Source organism: Anomaloglossus baeobatrachus, chromosome 5, assembly GCF_048569485.1.
Source record: "Anomaloglossus baeobatrachus isolate aAnoBae1 chromosome 5, aAnoBae1.hap1, whole genome shotgun sequence".
Lineage (NCBI taxonomy): Eukaryota > Metazoa > Chordata > Amphibia > Anura > Aromobatidae > Anomaloglossus > Anomaloglossus baeobatrachus.
This window is the reverse complement of record NC_134357.1, coordinates 533,203,357-533,217,371: the sequence shown is the minus strand read 5'-3', so window position 1 is coordinate 533,217,371 and position 14,015 is coordinate 533,203,357. Positions and strand designations below refer to the sequence as shown.

The window sequence follows — 14,015 nt, the reverse complement described above, 5'->3', positions numbered from 1 at the left end:
TCCAGCAAAATATGAACACTATCTCTGACATTGAAGACAGCTCTGATTTTAGCCTAGAAAACAGCGAAGAAGAATATTTACCACACTTTTCTGAGGAGAGCAGTTCAGAAACAAGCACCATCCATGAAGAGGTGTCATTACAGAGCCATCAAAAGAATACAAAGACCAACACTTCTCCACACACTGATTTACTATCTGATAGCACCAGTGTTTTGAACATGGAAAAAGAAATATCTGACTCTGTGTCAGTTCAGGTACTTTCCAAAAGGGAAAGTGGTGTAAGGATGTATAATAAAAAACAGTATTGTGTTTACTGCGAGAAACCATTCATGAAAATTGCAAGACATCTCGAACATGTTCATAAAAGTGAACCTGAAGTCGCAGGTGCATTTAAGTTTGCAAAGGGCTCAAAAGAAAGGCGAATGTCTTTAGAACATCTTCGAAATCGGGGCAACTTTGCTCACAATTCTAATGTAATTAGAACTGGAAGTGGAGTTCTTGTTACATTTAAACAGCCCACAAAAGAAAATTCTCCCAAAGATTTCATGCACTGCATTCATTGCCATGGCTTATTTGTCAAAAAATATCTCGGGAGACACATGAAAAAATGTAAACTAAACCAAACAAGTACATCATCAAGCCTTGGGAGAAAAAAAGTGCAATCTCTCTGTGCCTTTATGGGGCCCATGCCACCTGGAATTAGCAGTGGTTTTTGGAAGCTTCTAAGCTATATGAGACCAGATGAAATTTCATCCACAATTAAAAGTGATGGATCCATTGTACAGATGGGTCAGCATCTCTATAACAGAATCGGATCGGAAGTTGATAAACACAAATACATCCGTCAAAAACTTAGAGAAGTTGGAAGGTTAGTACTAGAGGCCAGAAAATGTTCTCCTCTTTTCAAACTTGTAGACTTTATTGTCCCATCAAACTTTATGCATGCCATTCATTCTGTGAGAGTTCTTGCTGGCTATGACGAAGAAACTAATACATTTAAAATTCCATCAGTGGCAGTGAAGCTTGGCCATAGCTTGGTGAAAATTTCCAGTATTCTGGAATGCCAAGCAATAGTGGAGGGATGCCAAGACAGAGTGGAGAATGCACGTAACTTCCGAAGGTTGTATGAAACAAGATGGAATGAGCTAATCTCATCAGCTGCCTTAAAATCTCTAAAAGAAACAAAATGGAACACTCCTCAGCTTTTACCTTTCACTGAAGATGTGAAAAAAATGCACTTGTATCTTGATGAAAAACTGCAGGAGTACTATAACCTTTTGTCAACTGCTCCCTCAGTTAAAAAATGGACATTACTTGCAAAAGTTATACTTGCACAGCTAATCTTATTCAATCGAAGACGAGAGGATGAAGTTTCTAAGATGTTCTTAAGTAGCTTTACTTCAAGAGATACTTCACATCTGCATGATGATGTTGCTTTAGCACTTTCTGACTTAGAAAAAAAGCTCTGCCAACATTTCACAAGAATTGAAATCCAAGGTAAACGAAGTAGAAAAGTTCCAATCCTTTTAACACCAGCAGTGCAAAATGCAATGACACTTCTTGTAGAGAAGCGTACAGTTTGTGGAGTGCTTTCTGAAAATGTTCACATGTTTGCCAGACCAGAGGCTTTGTCACATTTCAGAGGATGTGATTGTATACGCTTTTTTGCTAAAGAATGTGGAGCTAAAAATCCTGAAACACTGACTTCCACCAAGCTACGAAAGCACGTTGCTACTCTAACAAAAGTTCTGAACTTAAACGACACAGAGTTAGATCAATTAGCAGACATTCTTGGCCACGACATTAAGGTGCACAGACAATATTACCGCCTCCCAGAAGGAACCTTACAGCTTGCCAAGATCAGCAAACTTCTCTTGGCTCTTGAAAAAGGAAGACTGGCTGAATTTAAAGGCAAAAATTTTGAGGATATCAGCATTGATCCAGAGGGTTAGTATTGAGGAAAATATCCATTTATGAGTATGTAATTTTTGTTCTGTAAAATTACAGCTTACCTGCACAGCCTTTGATTTACTGTCTCCAGAAATACTTCTTTTCTATTTTAAACAACTCTGTTTGATGGATATCAGTGTTATTATCTCGGGTATGTTTAGGCCAGGTTTACACGACCGTGGTTATCCACAGCCGTTTTTACGGATCCATTGCTCCGTGATTCACAGAGCAACAGATCTGTACAAAAACAGCCGTGTTAACCACGGCCGCGGAACCGTAGCTTCCTTGGCCAACAAGGGTTGCCAAGGAAGCTGCGGCCTCAGCAGCACAGCAGTATTAAATTAACATTGCAGCACTGCTGCCTGTAGCTGCCCGCTGACTCCCTGTAACCAGAGAAGCCAGCGAGTGGTTGCTAGGGACCTGAACGCAGGTGTTGCCCACGGGTGTCTGCTGCAAGATGCAGCAGTTACCCGCCTGGGATACAGCGCAATCTCTTTACTTAAACCCCGGGCGGCCGCCGAGAATACAATAGGACGCGGCCAGCTCAAAAGAATCAGCTGCGTTCTATTAGCAGTCGCTGTGCAGCGAACAATAGTGGCTGCACAGTGAATGTAAATGCCTTGTGTGGCATGGCATGCCAGTGCTTCTCACTGGCACACCATGCGACACAGGAATTTATTTGCTCCATCTGTATATATTATGTTGACCTAGTATATAATCTATTGATTACTGGGTTCACATAACATATATAGACTTTGTAGGATAGGATTATTTTTTACTTTTTGAACATTTTCCATAGCATATTCATTCACATTGGTGATTTGTATTTTTGCTTTAGAACCAGTACAGCTCTACAGTGATGAGTCAGAAGATGAGCAATCCCCTGAAGGTATGTAGCTTTTCAATTTTATAAAGATGTCCACAAAATAAATATGAATATACCGTACATATTCGAGTATAATCCAAGTTTTTTCACCCCAGAAAATGGGCTGAAAAAGCCTCTTTGGCTTATACACGAGTCAGTAAAAAAAATAAAAATTTGAAAAGCCACCTCGTTCCCAGCCAACCCTACCGGCGCCGCCTCGTTCCCAGCCAACATTGCCAGCCAACCCAGCATAGGAAAACTGCAGGAGGACACAGGGGACCTACAGACAGGCTGTTGCATTTCCTGGCCGACCCTGCTGGTGCTGGCTTGTTCTCAGCCGACCCAGCACAGGAGGACTGTAGGAGGGCTCAGGTTATCTACAGGAGGGCATAGGTGACCTACAGGCCGGCTATAGGAGGGCGCAGAGGGGCACATGCTGCTACATTTCCCGGCCAACCCTGCCGGTGCCGACTTGTTCTTGGCCAACCCAGCATAGGAGGGGACAGGGTACCTACAGGCTGGCTACAGGAGGGTACAGGGGACTTACAGGCTGGTTACAGAAGAGCAGTGGGGGGCTACAGAGGGGCTTAGGCTGCTGTATTTCCCACCCTCGGCTTATATGAGGGTCAAAGTTTTTTCCCACTTTTTTATGTTAAAAGTCAGGGGGGTTGGCTTATACACGAGTATATACAGTATATATTTTATATATATAATCTTTTTCTTCTTTAGAACAAATTCAGCACCAAAGTGAGTCAGAGCTTGGGCAGGACCATAAACTAAAGAAATCAGAAGGCATGTGTTCTTTTAAATTTTATATTGTTGTATCGGAATACTATATCATGCAATTCTCATATATTGATATGAAAACTGGTATTTTAAAAAATATATATTTTTTTTATTTTTCAGGCCGAAAACCTGTAAAGAAGATACCTTGGAACAGGGAGGAAGTGAAGGCTGTAGAGAAACATATGATTAAATTTATTCATAAATGTAAAGTGCCTGGAAAAAATGACTGTGTGGCATGTATCGCTGCAGAACCATCTGCACTGAAAGACAGAAACTGGCTTGCTGTTAAGTTTTACATAAAAAACCGCATAACAGCTCTAAAACGCAATCCGATAGAATAAACACAACATTTTGAGCCAGGCACCGGGTTTTAAGTTTGGTTAAATTATAGGTTAGCATACTAGAAAAGAACAAAAGAAATGTAATTCTACCTAAAACCTAACAGTTCTATCCCCTACTCTGAGCCTCAAACTCATGGGGCTTACAGTAGGTGGAACAGGAAATCCGGGGATGTATTTTTTATACTTGCCCCCATTCCCATACTGTGCTAGTCCACAGTCAGTAGATGCACAAGAAGAGTGACTCTTTTCATTCTATTCTCTATGGGAAAGCAGAGTGAAAAGTCCCTTTTCTGTTTATGCTCAGACTTTAGAACGACACAGTGCAAGAATTTACCATAGGGGTATAAAATGACAGTTGTTACACGGATATAAAATGAAAAGTTTTTATTAACAATAAATACTAGACCATGGTAATATGGCAACGTTTCGGGCTACAAGCCCTTTGTCAAGCCGTAACATAAAATGCGCAGGGTCTAGAATGATAAAATACATATAATCAATTAAAATATTAATAAACACATAAGAAGATATAAAAAAGTTTACATGTCGTACATAATATAAATAAAACCGGGGTATCCTGATTCTGAATCATAAACACACATAATTACACATATACATACATACATACATATGGTGACCAGAAAAATGCCCACAGGAAAAATGCCCGCATGAAAATTGCCCACAGGAAAATTGCCCACACGGAAAATTGCCCACACGGAAAATTGCCCACACGGACAATTGCCCACATGGAAAATTGTCAATTGCAGCATCAGAAAGTTTCAGAGCTATGATATTTGAGGTGCAAGGTGAGGATGTTCACATGATATGGGAAAAATGTCCACAGAAAATTGCCAACAGACATGAATTCCCACTAGGATTGGGGACCATGTAACCCAGGATGGGAAGATACTGTATATACCAGTATATACCAGGAAGGGTGAATATATACCAGAATGGAGACAATGTGGACCATACATACCAGGATGAGGACCTTATATACCAGCATTGGGACATATATACCATAATGGGGACATATTCACCAGGATGGTAGGCATATATACCAGGACGGAGGACATTACTACATAATGAAGGGGAAGGGGAGGCAGTTCATAAGTCTTGATAGAAGTTAGAACGCTACAAGGGCCCATACAAGGCTGAACGGAGCCCAGAGCGGAGCCATGGGCAAAGTGACTCATGACTGACTTTGAAGGGCAACGAGGGGTTAACACTGGTAGCAGGGAAAGAAAGCGCGGGCTGTGGGGGGTCAGAAGTTTAAGGGGCTGGGAAAAGTGCTAGGGGTGGTCAGTTGGGAATATAGGATCAGTAGAAGGGGTGGGTACTATCAGAACAGCATGTGAAGCCAGCAGGAAAGGTCACGCCCTCCCACCCTGTGTTATGCTGGGGGTGTGGGTTTCATCAGGAGAAAGTTTTGTATATTTTATTAATGTGTCGGCGTCATTTTGGCCGGGTATTTTATTTATTTACTGTCATGTTGCGGTAGTGAGGTGGGGTTCTTGGAGTTGGTGGTAAAATGGTGGTGGGGGGTTGTACATCAGGTGGATGGTAACCCGACTTCTTTTATTTGGAATGGTAATTACCTGGCAGACTTTGGGGCTCTCCAGGGTGGGGTCCCCTGGGAGTCGATGTTAGGGAAATGGTTTTCCGGTCATGGTGTCCCCGAGCTTGTGGTTGTTTGCGGCTGGGGACAACTCCGGATGGTTTATCAATTTTATGGGAACGTCCGCCAGGTTTTGGAGCTCCAAGAACCCTCCTCGCTTTAAAGAAAGGTATTTATTTAATGTTATGTTTGTGTAATAAAGGCCGATTTGGCCAAATTATCCAAGCGGGTGTCATGTCTTCATTGGAAGGGGAATCTGTGGGATGAAGGGATTAGTGCATAGCGAGAAGGAAGCATCTACAATAGTACAGTCATGTGAAAAACGTGTGTGAGTGGTGGGGGCAGGTCCAAATTTCACACTGGGGCCCATTGGACTCTAGTTACACCATTGCAAAAACACATGGCCGCCACTAGGAATTTCAGGGCCCCATACTGGCAAAATTTCTGGGCCCCCTTGAGACTCCATATAGGCTGCACCCTAGCTCTGCCTCCCCCCTCAAACATTCCACACTCTCGACACCATGCTTGGAAAAACGTGTGTGTGTGCATATATATATATATATATATAATATGTAAAGGTGCATGTATTTATGTGTGTATGTCCTCTAAAGGAATCCGCACCATCACATTTACAAACACGAAATTTTGCATAGACGCCTCATGTGACTCAGGGAACGTCAGACTATGTTTTGAGGAGAAAATGTAACCCCACGCTTTAGTTTTTCACCAAAAATCCTGCCTCCATTAAAGTCAACGGAGCTAGGAGCTATAGGTCATTAATAGGAACTGTGATTGGTTGATATAGGAACAAAGGACATTCTTAGTATAAGAAGTTTATGTGTGAGATAATATGATATCGGTGGGGAGACGGAGAGAGAGACAGAGAGAGAAAGATAGAGACAGAGGGAGACAGAGAGACAGACAGTGAAAGAGACAAACAGAGAGAGGCAGACAGGGAGAGAGACAGACAGGGAGAGAGACAGACAGGGAGAGAGACAGACAGGGAGAGAGACAGACAGGGAGAGAGGCAGACAGGGAGAGAGGCAGACAGGGAGAGAGGCAGACAGGGAGAGAGGCAGACAGGGAGAGAGGCAGACAGGGAGAGAGGCAGACAGGGAGAGAGGCAGACAGGGAGAGAGGCAGACAGGGAGAGAGGCAGACAGGGAGAGAGGCAGACAGGGAGAGAGGCAGACAGGGAGAGAGGCAGACAGGGAGAGAGAAAGACAGGGAGAGAGAGAGACAGGGAGAGGGAAAGAGGCAGACAGGGAAAGAGGCAGACAGGGAAAGAGGCACAGACAGAGACAGACACAGACAGACAGGGAGAGATAGACAGAGAGGGAGACAGAGTGAGGCTGGGAGAGAGGGACAGTGGGAGAGAGAGACAGAGAGACAGCTACCATCCTAGGCAACTCTGGATATTACAGCTAGTGTGTATTTGTGTATGTATATATATATATATATATATATATATATATATATATATATATATACATACACACACATACAGTATATATATAAATACATACATACACACATGGCCAAAAGTGTTAGCACCCTTGAAGTTGTTCCAGAAAAAGAAGTATTTCCCTCAAAAAATTACATTACAGACATCACTAGGGGGGTGCACAGACTTCACTAGGTGGGGCACACAGACATCACTAGGGGGGTACACAGAAATCTAGGGGGGTACACAGACATCACTAGGGGGGCGCTCAGACATCACTAGGGGGTACACAGACATCCCTAGGGAGGCACATGCTGCTTCCCTAGGTGGGCACAGACATCCCTAGGTGGGCACGAACATCCCTTTAGGGACACAGACATCACTAGGGGGCACAGACATCACTAAGGGTACACGGACATCACTGGGTGCCACGGTCAGCAATTGCAGAGTACAGACATCACTAGGTGGGCAAACAGCACTGGGGGTGGTACACAACATTGGTGGTGATAAATGCACTGGAGGGGACTACACAGAGCACTGGGGGGCTGCACAGGGAGGGGCAGGACAGAGCACTGGGGGGGCAACACAGAGCACTGGGGGCAAAACAGAGCACTGGGGGGACGTCACACAACACTGGGGGGCGGCACACAGCACTGGGGGGTGGCCCACAGCACTGGGGGGGCAGCACACAGCATGGGGGCCTGCACACAGCACGGGGGGCTGCACACAGCATTGGGGAGTTGCACACAGCACTAAGGGGCTGCACACAGGACTGGAGGCTGCACACAGCATTGGGGGGCTTCACACAGCACTAAGGGGCTGCACACAGCATTGAGGGGGGCTGCATACAGCACTGGAGGGCATGCACACAGCGCTGGGGGGCCTGCACACAGCATTAGGGGACTGCACACAGCATTGGGGAGCTACACACAGCATTGAGGGGGCTGACTTCACTGGAGAGCAGGCACACAACAGAGGGGGGACTCCAGGCACACAGCTAAACCTGTTCACACAGTAAGTCCTGACCACATTTGTATGTAAGCACTTGAGCACTGCGGCCCCTGGGAATCTACCCGGGGGGCGCAGAAAAAGTCTTTGCAGGCCCACGGTTCCAACCCCTCAGCTAAAGCAAGGCAAGGGCGCCCCTGCAAGGCGGTGTTCAGCTCACTGAGCTGTCCTTGCCACCTCCGCGTTGCCCGCAGCACTGTGATGAGATGCAAAGTGATGACCTCATCATATTGGGCTGCGGGATGACCGCCGCATCCTTGCTCTGCTCCACCGCCTTGTTTCCGGCCACATGGCTAATTTGCATGCGATGCACTGGAAGGGCTTCGCCTGCAATTTAGCAGTGTGTGTATGCAGTGGCTGAAACGGCCGGGCCCCTTTGCTGCGGCTGTGACTGGGGCCCGGTGAAGAGGGGAGGCCTGGCCTTCCTGGGGCTTAACAAACGTAAGTAATTACCCCGGGCCTGTCCGGGCCCCCTCTCTTCACCGGGCCCCTTACACCAGTCACAGTAGTAATGCCCTGATGGCGGCCCTGCAAACACATATCATACATTCCCAGCACGAACACAAGGTGGTCCAAGCGACAGAGTCTCATCTTTCTGCTGTGCTTTTGGGGCTTTCAGGACCAATTATCTCTGCCTGCAGCACCCTGATTTTGGTGGACTCCCACTAAGATGATAATGTATTAGATGTGACCTGCAGTCACATGTAACTCAACAGATAATACAGTGATACTTTTGTGAGTACAGATAGTAGTGATTGCTCCTCTGGATCACACTGCTGCTGGTTCTGCATGTGCTGCTGTTTTTGGCTGGTGGGAGGAGTAAGGCAGAATCAGTGAGAAATGAGAGCAGACTTTATCTATTGCTGATACTGACAGACTGCTGCTACAAACCACAGATCTTCAGCATTTTTGCAGTTTTGCACTAGATCAACTGTAAATCACAAGTTAATCAACTATCATGTGAACATCCTCACCTTGCACCTCAAATATCATAGATCTGAAACTTTGTGATGCTGCAATTGGCGATTTTCCGTGTGGGCAATTTTCCATGTGGGCAATTTTCCATGTGGGCAATTTTCCGTGTGGGCAATTTTCCATGTGGGCAATTTTCCGTGTGGGCAATTTTCTGTGTGGGCAATTTTCTGTGGGCAATTTTCCTGTGGGCATTTTTCCTGTGGCCAATTTTCCTGTGGGCATTTTTCAGGGAACTCATACATATGTACATGTGTGTATATGTATATATATGTCGTATCTCCACTAAATAATAGTACATCATAAATCATTGTTTGTTGAATTAGTCATAGAAAATCCATTGATACACAGATATGCATAGGCTATTACCTTAAGCAGTGTATAATACCATAATATGTCCAGTTACATTATTCTATATAGGGGAGGGAGAGTTAAGAAACAGGTCCCAGCGACTCCTGTATAATAATGAGTTTTAAAAGATAGTGAGAAATAGCTTACCTAGAGTGCTTTGGTTATGTGACCAACAGCCCCATAGTGTAAAGTGTAGAGCTTCAGAGCAGTTGATAGGCAACACCTAAACGTTAGCCAGAGTATTACAGACCGTTGTAAGGCTACGGTACTCACGTGTATAGAAGCATTAGACCCACAGGAGACCCTTGGTGAAGAGTGATCTTACCTATCTGATGCGGAATCACAGCAGCGTGTGCGTGTGGGCAGCAAAGGAGCCCGTGCCTCTTAGGTGCAGCGGGCTCCGTCATCACTGGGCGATGGCATCCACGTGGGGTGTCCGGCGGAGGCTCAGTGCGTCATGCTGTGGGCAGAAGACAAGCAAGGACTGGCAGGGAATGACGCATGGGGGCGGGACGCTCCTCGTCACTTGCCAGCCTCGGCACGGCGGGCCTATTATGGGCTGGAAGAGAACAGAGATAGTCAGGAAGTGATATAGGGGGCGGGACACTCCTGGTAAAGAGCTGGTGCACGTAGAGGTGGCAGGTGCCCCCGCTCAGAAAATGTAGTGTGACATCAGGATGTAGGCGGTCACTGGGAGCCGGAGCTCGATGCGGCACACTGTGGGCTGGAGAGCAAGCAAGGGCAGGGAAAAATTAGATACATATATACACCACATAGAAACACTATGAATTTAAACATGTTCAACAACCTCATTTAAGCCCCTGGGGAAAAAACAGTTCCATTTAAAGATCCAGAAGGCTTCCCTATTCCTGAGTTGTAGGAAATCGCCTTCTCTTACTTTGTCTATAGGGGTTATAGTTAAAACCCCAAAGTCACTGTTGTGATATTCCAAGAAGTGGCGTGAAACACTTTGTTTTTGTATATTTTGTGTATGTTTGTAATCAAGAAATTTGTTACTATTTTTTTCCTTTTTTTTATAGTGTTTGGATGTTAAAACTTTATTTAGTAGTGTATTTGTATTCAAAACGCATCTGACTTTAAGCAATGAAAAAGCATGTAAAACGCAATTGTAATTTTAGCTTTTTTGCGAACAAAACCAAATTTGACAAAGACAATTTCTGCCAGAGGATGCGTTTAGAACTGCAACTACCTCGACGCAAAATGTGCACATAGCCTTTACTTTAGACATTGTAAATGGTTGTAGTGAGACTGGTTTTGGCCAGAGCTTACTGCCCAGAGGATCCATCCAACCCTCTGGAATTAGAATATGATGACCGTTACCTGCCCTGGTCTATAATTTGCAAGGCCAAATTACAGTGTAGATAGAATGTGCTGACAGCTTAGAAAATCAATATATAATCCATATGGTAGGTCTTGCTTTTATGATAAATCAATATTCCATGTGCACTAAGAGCAAAGTGTGAATTTCTTTTTTTCTTCAATTTTCCCTTCACATTTCCATACTTACATTTAAGCAGTAGACACTTAAACACAATAAAATACAATTATCATTTTTTTCCTTTCATCCAATTCTTATCAATAATTCCCCTTGTAAATAATAAGTAAAGTAAGTTGATCTTTACTAGGACAATCCATCGTCACTCCTATAGAATAAATAAAGCAAAAAGAATGAAATGACAAAACAATATACTATTCAATCCGGTGACCTGTTGTTCCATGGTCAGTTCCTCTGTCTGTTGGGCTATAGCCTTTTCTTCCTTGACCTCATGCTGATGGTTCTTATTGTCTTTGTTGTTCCTTTTTGATTCTCTGATCTCCAGGTGTTTCTCATTTTCCCATTTTGGTCTGCCCTTGCACATTCTGGGTTGGGTTACATATTTTCACCTTTCTCTGAACTTCCTTGCTGGCTATATCTCTAGGTGGACTTATTTCTAGGAGTTCCAGCACTTCAGCTTAGGGGTTCACCTTTGGGTAAACACTAGTTTTTGCTGTGTGTTGTTTTGTTTTACTTTCCAGCTGTTATGCTTGCCGGACGAGCAGGGATTTTAGTAAACACACAACACACAAAAAAAACCCGGAGGGGCTTGACCACGGACTTTAGCCTAGATTTCTCCAGAGCTCCTAATGCTGGAGGTGTTACGCTGCAGGGAGTAATCCGCGTGCTACTCGGGAGACTGGTGTTATGTCGGCTGCCCCGAGGGGTACAAGAGCAACAGTCACTGGCAGTAGATGAAAACGGCAGCAGGTATAGAGGCTCTGTCCGGGATGGATGGACGAACAGATGGATGGCGGCAGCTGGTAATGATACTTTTTTTTTTACCAGAATATTTTTATTAAAGATTTTCCGTAAAACATAAAGTAAACAAAATCAGGGTTAATATAACCCCAGAACCCAGTTCCCTCCCCCTCCACCAAAAAAGCTCTTGTTAGATTGTTCATCATCCATAGTGATTAGATGTCGCAGCTCTCTTTAAAATTTACAGTATCCAGGAATAGTCGAGGGTGCAGTAATCAGCGAGAGTCTCGTCCTAGTTCAGGGGTGGGAAACCTTTTTTCTGCCTGGGGCCATTTGGAAATTTCTACCAACCTTCGGGGGCCGCACGAAATTATCAATCTTTAAATGACCCTGCTATATTTTGTGAAACAATTACCGTATTTTTCGCTTTATAAGACGCACTTTTCCTCCCAAAAATTTGGGAGGAAAATGGGGGGGGTGCGTTTTATAATCCGAATATACCAGTACCTGCGGGTCCTGTCTGTGCGTCGATCGGGCGGCCGGGTGCCTGTGGCTGCGTGCAAGCGGCCGGGTACCTGTGCTTGCGTGCGGTGGCAGCCGGGTGCTGCGTGCGGGCGGCAGCCGACTGCCACCCTCACACAGGCACCCGGCTGCCACCCGCACGCAAGCACAGGTACCCTGCCGCTTGCACGCAGGGTGGGCGGGGGCTGTGCAGCAAGTTAACCAGTTTGTTCGCCGTCCCACTTTCAAATGATGGTGCCGGGAGCGGGCGTGTGCACAGATGGAGCTCTTGGATGAGAGCTCCATCTGCGCACGCGCTGCTCCAGGAGTCAGCGCGTGCGCAGATGGAGCCCTTGGATGAGAGCTCCATCTGCGCATGCGGCTCTCCGGGTGCCATCACTTGAATCGGGACCGCGGACACACTGGGAAAACACCGCATCGGTCTGCTCCACCACTGAGCCGTCGCCGCCGCTTCCATCTCTGAGCCGTCACCGCCGCTGCCACCACTGAGCCGTCACCGCCGCTGCCACCACTGAGTAATCACCGCCGCTGCCACCACTGAGCCGTCACCGCCACTGCATCCACTGAGTCATCACCACCGCTGCCACCACTGAGCCGTCATCGCTGCTGCCACCACTGAGCCGTCACCGCCGCTGCCATCACTGAGCCGTCACCGCCGCTGCCATCACTGAGCCGTCACCGCCGCTGCTACCACTGAGCCACCATTTGAACCGGGACCGCAAACACTCTCGCTGCACCGGCCTGCTGCACGACTCACCCACCGCCGCTGCTGCCACCACCATGGACCCCGCGGCTCCCACCACGGACGCCACCGCACCTGCCACCACGGACCCCGCGGCTCCTGCCACCACGGACGCCACCGCGCCTGCCACCACGGACGCCATGGCACCTGCCACCACGGACCCCGCTGCCATTGACCCGCCGCGCCTGCCAGCACAACCTGTGCCTCCTGTGACCCGCTTCACCACCACTACTGCCCCCCTCCGGTAAGAGAACACCGGAGTATAAGACAGACCCCCATTTTTCTTTTTTTTACCTTTTTTTATGTGTAAATTCGGGGTGTGTCTTATAATCGAAAAATATGGTAATTAAATCACTCCTACTGTGGCGGTCGGAGCTGCTTCTGTTTGGTGCGGCTGTGATGTTTGGTGATACTAATCATGTTTCTTCTCACCGCTGCTTTTTCAGGTTTGTTTCAGTCTGGAGCACAGTCACCTCTTTGTGATAATATGATTGGTAAATCATATACATCACATAACAGACGCTGTATATTATTCACAGGAGACGCTGGAGGCACATATATCACACAAAGGGCTGGTGACATGTAAATGCCCCCAGCCCATCCTGTGGGCATGCACAACACAAGAGGGGCTGGGGGCACAGACACCACAAGATGGGCTGGGGGCACAGACACCACAAGATGGGCTGGGGGCACAGACACCACAAGAGGGGCTGGGGGCACAGACACCACAAGAGGGGCTGGGGGCACAGACACCACAAGAGGGGCTGGGGGCACAGACACCACAAGAGGGGCTGGGGAGAGGCACAGATATCACTGAGGGGGCTGCACACAGGACTGGGGGTTCTGCACACAGGACTGGGGGGCTGCACACAGCACTTGCGGAGCCCTGACATCACTGGGGGGGTGCAAACCTGGAGTGATATACAGCATTCGGGGGCACACAGTGCTGAGGGTTGCACGCAACTCTGGGGAGGTTATACAGAACTGGGATGGGGAGCACAAAGCACTGGACTGGGCACACAGCAACAGAGGGCGGGTGCTGGACACACTGCATCGGAGGGAGAGGGTGGGCACTCCACTCCGGATGGCAGAGGGCGGCCACACACCGCTGGAAGCTGTGAAGCTGCTGTGGGACGGAAGCGCAGAGTGCTAAACCCGC

The 14,015-nt window shown here is 46.8% G+C and overlaps 1 protein-coding gene across 1 annotated transcript in view; it reads left to right on the top strand.

Moving 5' to 3' along the window:
• Positions 1–6,681, top strand: part of LOC142312113 (uncharacterized) — a 56,699-nt gene extending 50,018 nt beyond the window's left edge. Inside the window, exons 11-14 of the mRNA XM_075350995.1 lie at positions 6–1,947; positions 2,789–2,839; positions 3,545–3,607; positions 3,722–6,681. Of these exons, the coding sequence (XP_075207110.1) occupies positions 6–1,947; positions 2,789–2,839; positions 3,545–3,607; positions 3,722–3,942 (2,277 nt within the window). The 3' untranslated portion in view covers positions 3,943–6,681. The remainder of the gene's footprint in view (positions 1–5; positions 1,948–2,788; positions 2,840–3,544; positions 3,608–3,721) is intronic.
• Positions 6,682–14,015: the final 7,334 nt, after the last annotated feature.